The 13,015-nt window shown below is 35.0% G+C and overlaps 1 protein-coding gene across 2 annotated transcripts in view; it reads left to right on the top strand.

The window, feature by feature from the left end:
* The window catches only part of LOC142977787 (G-protein coupled receptor Mth2-like), a 40,540-nt gene extending 29,489 nt beyond the window's left edge, over positions 1-11,051 (top strand). For both annotated transcript variants that reach the window (XM_076121876.1, XM_076121877.1), the window contains 5 exons: positions 523-701; positions 3,887-4,058; positions 6,410-6,595; positions 9,274-9,418; positions 9,708-11,051. In XM_076121876.1, the coding sequence (XP_075977991.1) occupies positions 523-701; positions 3,887-4,058; positions 6,410-6,595; positions 9,274-9,412 (676 nt within the window). In that variant the 3' untranslated portion in view covers positions 9,413-9,418; positions 9,708-11,051. The remainder of the gene's footprint in view (positions 1-522; positions 702-3,886; positions 4,059-6,409; positions 6,596-9,273; positions 9,419-9,707) is intronic.
* Positions 11,052-13,015: the final 1,964 nt, after the last annotated feature.

The following is a 13,015-nucleotide window of genomic DNA, read 5'->3' as shown; positions in this document are numbered from 1 at the left end:
AGCATAGTCAATATGTTAAATTAGATTTAATTGACTAGCACAAAGGAATAGTAATATTGTTATCTGTGTCATTTAAAACGTACAACTCGATTTAAATAATTTGGTTTGGAAATTCGGTGTTTAAAATTAATTATTGTTCAGTGTGAAATTTGTTAATTTATGAGATAAAATGTGCCGCAATATTTTATTCTATACACTTTTCTTTGTTGAATGCTAGGCCCTACAACTCTAGCAAGACAAAAGAGACCTAAGACGAAAACTCAATGCGTACAGCATTATGTTCTATCTGTCTAGCTTGAGAAATACACATATCATATTTAGGCCGCCTATAATATTGCACAGTATGATTAACCGTTTAAAGTATTATTATTATTATATAAGTTATTATTGTGCATCATTTTTGTCAATTTATGTAGACGTTAAATATAATTAAGTAACTTATTGATCAATACTTTTGTAGTCTTAGGGGCAGCCTTAAGGCATTTTTTTTCACGTCAATAATTTTGTATTTGTATGATGCAGTGGGTACCGCGGAGGCAGTACAAACAAGCGTCGAGACAAGCGGCGGTTCCTCATGTACGGGCTGTACGCGTGGGGCGTGCCACTGCTCCTGACTGCTCTCACGGCAGCCATGCAGTTCAGTGACCTCCCCTCCAACGTCATCAAGCCTGACTTCGGCACCAGAAGGTGCTGGTTTGTGGGTAAGATAATTTTTTTCTTTATGAAATTCCTTTAAAAGATACCGTAGGGATTGTCATATTCTCATTCGAGATAATGGTGAGAACCATTTTCCTCTCTTTGTGCTATTTTATTGCACGAAAAGTAAAGGAATCAGTGTCTTTAAACATGTTTTAAGTGATTAAAAAGGTAAGAGCATTAACACAGGTTTTTTTTTTGAGATCGGGAATTTCCGATATTAAACTATTGGCAAAACAAAAGCGGGATTGTTCTTGTCTCGTGTAGTTGTACCTACGAACTCTACCGCAGTAATATTTTACCATGCCCTAATCTTAAAATATACCTTTTGTCAGCTTTACTGCCAGCCAGTGTTACGACTGCGTAAAATAATACTGCAGGATATACGTGTACTTAAGAAATGTACTGCAACGACTAAAGTGTGCTGCACACATAATCGGGCCAGCGTCTCCTCCGGTGAAATCGATTGTATCTGCTTATGTGTAGATTAAGGTTCGGGAATAACGAACTGTTTGACTGCTACATTTAATCACTCAACCTGGCAACTTATGTCGGGTCCAGCCGTTTGTTCTACATATGTTGACCCGATGAGCAAAATCAAAACGATAATGTACGTACAATTACAGTTTTGAATGGGCTTTGTAGTTTGACAAATTCTGTTTGGTAACGCGCGGGCCCGAATATGTCCGTAGTAACTCTTGTTGCGTTATATATTATGCATTGCTGTAAAATAAATCACAACATCATAAAATACTTAGTATGCAAGTTTATTAAAAGCTTGGAACATTGTCATACAGTACTTTCTTTTTATAACTGTTCACTTAGCTCTCACCAATTGGTTTGTGACTCTCGATCTGATTGAGTATTGTTCCGAAGTTCATGGCTGGCGGATCGTTGACTCTACAACTCAGACAACAAAGTATGGAGTGTGTTTTGTGTAGGTACTTTCGCAATGGCGGTATTAATATAAGTATTTATAGTTGTTTCTGTGCGGTTACAAAATAAAATGAATCAAAGTAATTGTTTTCTGTCACTTGCTTCTGAGTTATTACTTGGGGCATTTTTTCCTATTTTGTATAAAATATTGAAATACTAAAATAAATCGTGAATAGATTGCGAGTATCATGTGATTTTAACTTCATCTTAATCTGAGATTTGGTACAATATGCTCATAATCCAAAACTCTGCCAAAACCTTAAAATTTTCCCTTTATCATGTAGTTTGTTTTTGTGATATATTTGTATGGTGTGTTTGTGGAGGGTTCCAGTTACCAACATAGCCAAATCTGTAATAGAGTATCACATAGCAATACATCGTAGGCCTAATCCCCTGCAGTAGAGCCAAAAAACTAGACAGGCTTTTGGCAAAACATATCGTGCTCTACTGAACCAAATAGATTTGCATACGTTTACATAGACAAAATCGATCATTTCTTGTTTGTTTTTTATAAACTAAACATATGATAGCCCACTGAATACGCAGAAAAGGTATTTCAATACCTCTATCTGTTCACTGTTTCTCACAAGTTCTTTACATAATTCATTAAAATTCTCCTACATTTACCTTCCACAGTGAGGTATGCGTCGGGTTCAAATTACAGAACATCCATATAAAATGGCTGGTACAATAAAGCCGTGTTCACCTCTAATGCGAATCTTATGCTTTATGTATGAATGTGGCTCATACATTCACATAAATTGCTGAGGTAGACAGCAATACAATACAATGTTGTGTGACGCCAGTGACACGCCTAATAAAATCTGTAATTAAGTACAAAACACGAAAACCATCTTACATTTCTAATGGCTTTGTTATAAACCTTCATTGTACTTTATAAAGATAAATTATAATGGAGAATGTTACTAGGTATGCAAAATCGCTTGAAATTTTGACTCAGTAAAGCCTGTACATGTACATGCAAACTAGTTTTTGTTTCAGTCAAAAATACCAAGTAGTTTTGATTTTACAAGCATTCAAAGTTTCAAAAATTTTGAGTCCCGCTAACAGCGTGACGTCATAGTACACCATGCCGCGCGGGGCGCGTCCCGCTTAATATCAAGTCTCCAGCCGTAGATGTAATAGCTTATGCAGTATTTTGTTGTGTTTTCGACTGCTTATTACATTTAAAGTGTAATAATAGTAAATATTATTAAAAAAGACTATGTGAGCCAGACTTAGCGTAATGTACAATGACGTCACACCGACTCGCGCGGTTACAACTTGTTTTGCTTATAAATCGGAAACTAATTGACGTATCAAAGTAATTCTCTCACTAGAATTTTTTATTTTTAACAAAGAATATGGAGAGCTAATAATCCAAATTCGTTAACATTCTCCATTGTTAAACAAAGCTAGGCCTAGCGCATATCGGTAATATTATTTGTAATATTGCTTTGCTGCGGTTAGAAACCACAGGACAAATAACACTACACCAAAACCACCACTTGTAACTCATCACTTAATTTCTATCCTCTGCATTTATGTATAAAATAAAACATCCTCATGATAAAAAGCGCAAAGGCTACAAAAAGAGGTTTATTTCATGTCGTGTTATACAGTGATTGTGGCACCTACTGTACTATAAATTATTCAGGCTGTGAGCTCTGTCCCTAATGCCTACTTATGGTTCAAATGACTTCATATATTTTATATTGTCTTTTGTTGAAACAGTAGTATATGACTACTGTCACGCAGACGCTACCGGGTTTACCTAAAGTTGGTCCACAGTCGGTCTAAAAAGTTATCACCATAGTTATTAAAGTCATTTTCTGCCAAGATTTTCGTGCTTTGAAGTACAGAAATACCGTCAATTTCGCGCATGTCTTTTTGCCGGTCATGTAGATTACCGTGCCTACCTGCTTATGACGTTGTGAAGGGAATGGAAACAAACTTTTGCGCAGTTGCTTAATTTCCTCGAAACTGACCGCTGTGACTAAATATCGGTCAGGAGGACATTCTTGGTTCATATAGTCACGTGAATCAGACATTCATTTTAATTGACATACTTGCAGACCCCGAAACCTTCGGTATCGCCAAACAGCCGATTTTTAGCCTTTTTTTATTTTATTTCTCCGTAAGAACCATCCCCGTACTTCAAGGAATATTATAAAAAAAGTGAATTCGGTCCAGCCGTTCACACGTGGATTCATTTTTATTGACATACCTATACTTATTTTACGTCTGTAATTAGATTGGCTGAGTGAACTGGTGTACTTCTTCTCTCCCGTGCTGGTCCTGGTGGTGTGCAACGTGGCGTTCTTCACCATCACCGCCTACAGGATCCGCTCCATCAGGCAGGAGACCGCCATCTTGAAGAGCTCAGAGTCCTCACGCAGTGATAAACTTAAGAAAGATAAACAGAGGTATGTACATTCTTGAATTATTTCCATTCCATACACTAAACATGACCAATGACCACATTAAAAATATATTATATCGCATATCTAATATGTATTCTTTGTTTTATATATACTTACTTTACTATCTTTTACCCGCGACTTCCTTCGCCACCTGAATTATCCCATGCGAGTGCATCATTTTCCCGGGGTAAAAAGTAGCCTATGGCTTTTCACGGGTAACCAAATATCTCCATACCAAATTTCACGCAAATTGGTTCAGTAGTTTAGGCGTGATTAAGTAACAGAAAAGTTACTTTCGCATTTATAATATAAGTATGGATTTTAATTCCATAGGAGTCATATAACTTTGAATTTTAATCTCACGCGCGCTAGGTACGAATACATTTGCCATGTTATTTCTGTGGGGAGCACTAGGGAGCAAGCGACTTCTACGGAAAGTTTAATTCGCTTCCAAACTACTACTGCAGTGTGGTCAGAGAGCAATGAAGTTCTGTTTAAAAATACTTGACTTCTCAATTAATATGCTTAATATAAAGTTTATGAATGAACTTTCATAAAAGCCTTGGTAGTTGGTACTAATAAAAGGCATAATAGCGCTCATAAAATAAAATCGAATGTTTATCATAAAACAAAAGGACATTTTTATTATGCCTGCATTATACCTACATGATTTTTTATTGTACGTTATTTCATGCCTTGTAAATTATTCATTTCTGAAAACAGGGTTCTATGATCTAGAGAAAGATATTTTGCTACCTGTGGATTACACAACCCTCGTATTTTCTACACTCGCGCAATTTCTTGAACATCCTACTCGTACATATTCTGTTTTTCCGATCCTTTTTCCTTTCAACGATATTTATAGACACAATATTCTGGCTGATTTATGCGTACAAGAAGAAAATATGACCGTCTAGTCTTTCAAAACCAGTGAACTTTAGATGTTTTCATAATCACTTCATAATAAATAACAAATCGATGCGATATATCTGCATTTATTTTGCTCGTATATTTTGTACCGGTTACCGAATTATTAGAAAATATTACTGGTATATTACAAACCAAAGATTACTTTGTAAAGTCAAAGCACCTAACTTTTCCCTCTGGTACTTTATTTTTTCATATAAATTTTCATCTGTTTGACAAAAATTCTGGAGTGTTTCTTTTGTTTCTGAGTTTTTGGTAAAATGTTTTTATACATTCCCAGCGTTTTTTCCTAATTTTCAGTATAATATTTTAAAATATTTATGTAAAATTTTGTGTAATGCATACGTGTTAGTCTTATTGGAATATTCTCCGCGGGATAATAATCGCTTGCATTTTAAATATGCTTTTAGTCGCGCACTTTATAGAGTTTAGAAGAAAATTTACTCACGTTACTTTGCTTCACCTGTGACATCATTCAAAGTAGCTAGGTGAGAGGAAAAACTATTTAATGTAACATACAATTTACGTAAAATGTAAAGTGTTTACCTGAGTTAAGTTTTTTCTTGAGTCTATCTATTTCTTTTTTAAGCTAAGATTTTAAATACATATACTGAAGTATGTACATTATTATTCTCTAAGCTTTGGTCAGCTAGTACATATTAATTTATATACGAGGGTCCAGTATTGCAGAGTTTCCACCAAGGTTAGGACATGAAACCCGACTCTGGCCGTTACATTCATCCATAATTGGCCGTAACCCACGCGCTATATTATTACGTACTCATCCCTTTTTTACAATTCCCGTGCGTATCGTAAATTAAAAACGAACCAGGGCATTAAATCATGTTTTTGTATCGTTTGTCGAACACGAATGCTACACATATCTATATATTGTAAACAAAACGCCATTTCACTTTAGTAGTAGCTGTTTAATTAACGTTTATTAGCTAATAAATGAGTCTGGAATCTTAATTGGAGATAAGGAATAGCAGACAAATAAATATAATACCTTTATCTCTATGTTTGATCATCATGCAATCAAATCACAGCATGGGGTGTCATTAGGGGCAGGCATATAATGCCTTTGATCGAAGAAAGAAATGAAATGTTATTACATTGTATTTTCTTATACTTGCGGGCATTTTCATAAATTCTTTTCTCCATAAATATAAGCACATTGAATTTTTACGCTAAAAATATAAGTGATTTCACCTCTTACGAATATAGTTCTGCGATAATTGAAATTGTATGTAAAATAGCTATCATTCAGCCTTCTGAAATGTATCTCGAGCCGATGCAACAGATGGTTAATCAAATTAAATAATTATATGTAGTTTTAGAAACAAGCAATTCCACTTAAGAATGAAAACGTCCGATACATAATAGCAAATACTGTGTAGGTCTTAACAACTTTATTTTTCCTCCAGGTTCGGGCTCTACCTGAAGCTTTTCATGGTGATGGGAGTGAACTGGACGGTGGAACTGATCAGCTTCGTAGTGGGCGGCTCCAACTGGTACTGGATCGTGATCGACATCTCCAACATAGGCCTCGGTGTCTTTGTGTTCTTCATCTTCGTGTGGAAGAAGAAGGTCCGCAATTTGGTGCGAAAGAGGTATGTTTACATTGTTTTATTTTTTTTTACGAAAGCTGCTTTTTAGCATCTTTCCTACGAAATAAAAAGCTGTATATCTCTTAATATATCGCACAGCAACTTATAAATGTTAGTAGTAAGGGTGCTGTTTCTTTTGATTTCAACGACTCTACGTATAGGTTATACGCATGTCGCATACTGAATCTTATCGCCGGGACACGGGTATCAAAAAGCCCTTTTTGCTAATCATTCATTTTAACAAGAGATCTCTCATATTTTAGTTAGGGACACATTTTTTTTTACCGAGTTTCTTTTTTTTAACAATTTTATCTCTAATGGTTAAAGTATTTGGTTAGTTTTGTGTAGTTTACGGGACATGAAAGGGTCAACTGCAATAGTTCAGTAGTTCGGTTCATTTGATTTGTTTAGGATTAGATTGCTCCGCTGAAATATTGAAGGGCCAGCTCAGGCAATTTCTCTTTTTCACGATTGTGATTTATCACCACTCGTTTTCATTTTTATTGGTTCATAAACTTTTTAAGCGAATTCACAGCCGTGAAATATTACTTTTTCGTTTATGGAAAAGCGTATTATTACGTAATTGCCCAGCTACTTGTAAAATTAGCTATTATGTCTACGAGAAGTCGTAAAATTAAGAGTTTGTAACGTAAATTAGATCGGTACAGAATCAATCAGCGTTGTGAAAGTGTTAAATTATGCGGCTGTACCGTAAAACGGGGTGAATAGAATTCGCGGGGTGAATAGAAAGAAAATCAGGAAAGTTTTCAAGCCCAATATTTGAGCCTCGTTTAAGAATTTTGTTCAAATTTGAAATGATTACACGTCGATATTACTCCTCTGCGGTGTCATAATTGTTTAAATGTTTAAAATGATATTTATACCCAAAAAATTGCTTCAAAGTCAACCGTCCTCGAATGCCTTAATGGTCCATACAATTTTTTCAAAACTTTGGATTTTAAGTGGGATTTCTTTTCTAATGAGTTGTTTGAAGTGTTTATCTCTTGAGGTGTATATTTATCTATAAAGATACAATATTGTTAACTGAAAAAACGTTTTAATACACAATTTTTCCATTCACCCCTTTGGTCGTTTCGATTCACCCCTATCGCTGGGTGAATAGAAATTGACCATTTTTTAAATGAAATATCGTAAAATCATGCTTATTTTTGGACAAATATGGTTTTAACTCTTTCTTCATGGCGCCGGACATGATATAAAATAACCCGACGATAAAAATAACAAGATATTCGCTACAAATTTTTAGTACAAAGTTGAAAATCGTTTCTATTCACCCCGTTTTACGGTATCAATATTTAACCACTGCACGTCGGAAAGTAACGCGATACTTCAGAATGAATTACGGCATTCAGTCAATGTCGACAACTGTTGACATGGACTAATACCGCAATGTTCTCACATGAGCCTTGTGTGTTATGTACCCAGTATATTATATGTACACAGGTGATTGCTCTTCCATGAACTAATTTATCAACGAACTGCAATGTCGTGTTTGACATCGATAACGCCGCATCGTCGTCTTATACCAGGAAATGTACGATAGAAATCTGAAAACAACTGGCTAGGTTTTTAATTGTTGATAATGTATATGTTACTGTAAAAGCCCGAACGGTGGTAATTCCTAAGATTTTCCGGTATAACCTAAGATTTACCAACTCGCAATGGTAAAAGTCCGAACAATTCTTTTATTTCAAACTTTTACCTATATTCACTTGATGATATCGAGATGTCGCCGGAGCCCCGCTTCGCGGGGCTCCTCCTTCTGGGTGGTTAAAAAAAAATAACCACGAAGGCTAAGGTGGGAGCTTCGCTTCGCTCGCTCCCACCTTAGCCTTCTAACCTAACCTACCCATGTCGCTATGCCCAAAACTCCTACTTTATAACTATGTCACAGTATATAATTATACCGTGAAATAGTTATAAACATAGTTATGAAGAAGGATTTTTTTATATATCGTAACATCGTTTTTAAAATCTGGCTTGTTCGGACTTTTACCATTGAGAGTTGGTAAATCTTAGGTTTTACTGGAAAATCTTAGGATTTACCACAGTTCGGACTTTTACAGTAACATATACAATACAAAACAGCTACACAAAGCTTTGAACGAAATGAGGCAGAAAACGACAAAAGTAATCCCTTGTTCCATTGTCGTAGACTTATTCCGAGCAATATTGAGGTCGACATTTAGTCTAACTAGCTAAATATCAGTTTTTTCCTCGGAGCATCTGCCATCAGAATTCCGCAAGGCAATTTATTTAACACTTTTTTACAGAAGTACGAACTCTGAAATGTATTAAAACTAGCTTTAAACGTTTTGCATATTAGCACAAACTGCGCCAACATATATATGCAGCATCGACTCACTCATATTCGTACTTTATTCAATAAGTAACTGTACGTATGTACCAAAACGGAGGTTTTTTATGATTAGTAGGTACATACCTGCAGTATCTATTTACATAATTATAAACTACAATTTACCTCATAAAGGAACTGAGCCGCTAAAGGGCCGATTTTTGAGATGAGCCTAAGTTCTTTCCAGGGTCGTACAACTATTATACTTTCCCAAACATCAAAATTCTGCCACATATAAACAAACACACGTTTAAACTTATAGTAGGTACTACGCTGTATAATTAATTTTATATTTTTTGTTCAGATTCAACATAATGGTCGGTCGTCCGTACTCGGAGCGTGACACCCGCACTGGCAAGTGGAACACGACCAGTACTGCCCCTACTGAGGACACGAGGATATCTACTGATGACTCCGCACTCAGATTGAAGGACATGCACTAAGTAACGGTAATTAAAATTTGAATGTTTCATATCATTACAAATTATGTAGAACTGGTGCAGTGTAGTTTGATACTTCGAAAATATTAATTTTAAACCAATATGTATTATGTATGTAAACTTATCACTATTTGGCATCTTGCCAATCTTACTAGCAAAGTTCTCTTTTGTGAATGCGCCTAACGAACTTCCATATTTCACGAATTTTGTTTCTCTCAAACAGTTGTTTGTACTACACAAAGTTGTATAATAATCTGTTTTTTTATATTTATATTGTCTATATTCGGTTTCTTTTCAGATGTGAAGAGTATCAATATTTTGATAATTTGAGCCAAAGAATTCTCATGAACAAAACGATGCATCATATTGCTGTAATTGCTAGTCAATTTCATCGCAGAAAAACATAAACAAGAAGTAGAAAATGCTTTAAGTAATGTCTACGAAAATTATTGTACCTAAATGTTAAGTAATAGTGTATTATTAAGTGTATTTTTTTATCGATGGATAATATTAAGACTCACATGCCCACCAAATTGCAGTTTAAAAGAAGATGATCATTCCTGAGGTCGACCATAGACAAAGAAGAAAATTGCCTACTGTTCTAATCGGATTATGCTAAGAGCCTATGTTCGCTATTTGGAAAATTGATTGTTGATAATAGAGTGAATGTATAGATCAAAGCAATAGAGCCTAAAACCTATTTTTCGTATGTTTTTGTATTCTTTGTCCGATGTTTCAGCTTATCAACTGCTAGTTGAATTATTATAAAATTGTTGTATTTAAAAACAAATAACGCCGCTGCTACTTGGTATACTATGCGTATGTAGCTACACCTAAATATAGTGACAAAATTATAATATGTTAAAGCTTATTTCATTGGTGTGTAGCTGCCTATATGTATTATAGGTACAATAGGTATTTATATTATTTTAATATTAAAGATGGCATAAGCACGAGATTAACTGAATCCGATGGGTGTTATTTCGATTAAGGTATTCTAGCATTTATTTCTTAAGATAATCTATTGTAATATATTTTTAAAGAGGTTAATTGTGTGCCTATACACTGACTTATTTGCGGTTACTTGCGTAGTTGTGTGGATACATTAAATAAGTAAAGCAAAATTAATTAAACGTTGTAATTTCATAATTTTCATATTATTTTAAATCCACAACTAACGAATAAGTAGCAGATAACTGCCTGCTAGATGAAATGTCAGCAAATGTATGAAAACAATTTCGTCTGATAAGCTGTCTGATACTTATTTATCCAGGGGTGATGAAACCGAGCCTTTGCAAGGTCGACAGTTCACACTACTTTAAAAAATAAGTTCAGTGCCATAGTACAAATTGTTACTAAAAAATTGAGAAGTATGTTAATTGTTAACATTATTAAAAAAAGATTGTAAGATCGAATGATTATTAATTCACAAATAAAGTATCTGACTAACACCGAAGAAAACTTGTGCTTAAATCTGTTAATTATACCTAAAACAAAATCTTGCTAGATTATAAGGAGATGTGCCTATATTTTATCAATCAATTTATGTATGACATGGTTAATGGCACAAAGTGAGTGTGTGATTCGATAGGAATGTTTCCTGTTGCATTGAATGTAAAATAAATAATGTTTCCCAATTTAAGTGAATTGTTTTATTGAACCTTTTGCCATAGCCACTGTTAAGATGATGTGCGGCTAGTCACTAGTCGTCTACGGCGACCAGCTTCATTTAGGTACACTGTGTTTTAAGATATATACTTATTATCATATCGTATATCTTTCAAGTCCATCACTCGCATAGCCCGGTGGGACGAATAACCGACCGGTGAGGGTTCAGGCACTGGACTGACAGCTTTACGTGCTCCACAGGAAAAGAGATCTACAACCTTGACTTCCTAACTTAACGAAATTCTCAGCAGAAAAATTCAGTTTCAACTTTTTGGGCCTGCCCAAGATTCAACCACAGGTCCACTACGCGGCGGCAGTATATACTACCAACCGCGCTATACAGGCAATTAAATCACAGAATATTTGTATTTCAACCCCCATAGTGCCTACCTACTATATACCATACCTATCGCTTTCATTCCGCGTAATTAAAATTAATTTAAGTATACGTATATTGCATGGATATGGGATGCATACAATCCTCACAAACGTAGTTTGTTTACGATATGTGATCCCATGGTTACTTATTGTAATGAAATGCCTGGTAGCTGGTAATTTTAACCGATTTTTATAATGGAGAATGTTAACAAATTTTGATTTTTAGCCCTCCTTATTCTTTGTTAAAAATAAAAAATACTAGTGAAAGAATTACTTCGATATCTCAATTAGTTTCCGATTTATAAGTAAAACAAGTTGTAACCGCACGACGCTTGCTCTCGGGGACGGTGTGACGTCACTCTACACTACGCTCAGTCTGGCTCACACAGACCGCTTGCAGTCGCGCGCTCGGTGCGTTGAAATTATACCTAAATACTTTTAAAAATGTTCAATTCAAATACTAGGAAATCATATGTTGTGCCTAAATGTAATAAAATTTTATGTAGGTAAGTATATAAGTAATAATAATAAACTTTATCTTATAATGAATCAATTTCTAACCGGATTGATCGCGAATTTATTGTTTTTACAGTGGCAGGAAAAATGTAAAATCCATAAGTAGGTACGCGATTATTTCGATTAAAAATTGTTTCTTTATAATATGCGTGATCGTGAATATCTAAAATTAGCTGACTCGCGCAACTTCGCTTGCGTCACATAAGAGAGAATGGGTCAAAATTTTCCCCGTTTCTGTAACATTTTTTATTAGTACTCTGCTCCTATTGGTTGTAGCGTGATGATATATAGCCTATAGCCTTCCTCGATAAATGGACTAGCTAACAGTGAAAGTTTTTTTTTTTAAATTGGACCAATAGTTCCTGAGATTAGCGCGTTCAAACAAACCAACTCTTCAGCTTTCTAATATTCTAGTATAGATATTACAAATATGTATAATATACTAGAGGCCGCCCGCGACCTCGTCGCCATGGAAACCCTTCCTGTGTAAATCCCGATCCCTCGGGAACTCTGGGATAAAAAGTAGCCTATGTGTTATTCTGGGCCTTCAGCTACCTATATACCAAATATCATCGTAATCGGTTCAGTCACATTTGCGTGAAAGAGTAACAAACATCCATATCCATACAAACATCCATACATACGTACATACATATATACATACATACCTATATACATACATTAAATATTTAATTAAATATTAAATATTGCTGGACAAATCACACACGGTCATTTGATTCCAAACTAAGCAGAGCTTGTACAATGGTAACCAAATAACTGATAAACATACTTATATACTTCTCAATATATAGATAAATTGACAACCAGAACAAATACTCGTGCTCATCACACAAAGATTTGTCCCGGATGGGATTCAAAACCTCCATACGCGGCGCTACGGTTATTGCGGCGAGGTGACCGCTTAGACCACTGCGCCAAACGTACGGAGTAAATAGTACAAATAAATAAATAGTATACATAATAATATAATACAATAGTATGTATACATACATGCATACATTTTCACAAACTTTCGTATTTATA

This window comes from Anticarsia gemmatalis, chromosome 13 (genome assembly GCF_050436995.1).
Source record: "Anticarsia gemmatalis isolate Benzon Research Colony breed Stoneville strain chromosome 13, ilAntGemm2 primary, whole genome shotgun sequence".
NCBI classification, from domain to species: domain Eukaryota; kingdom Metazoa; phylum Arthropoda; class Insecta; order Lepidoptera; family Erebidae; genus Anticarsia; species Anticarsia gemmatalis.
Note: the sequence above shows the minus strand (reverse complement) of the source record. Positions and strands in the feature narration are given on the sequence as shown.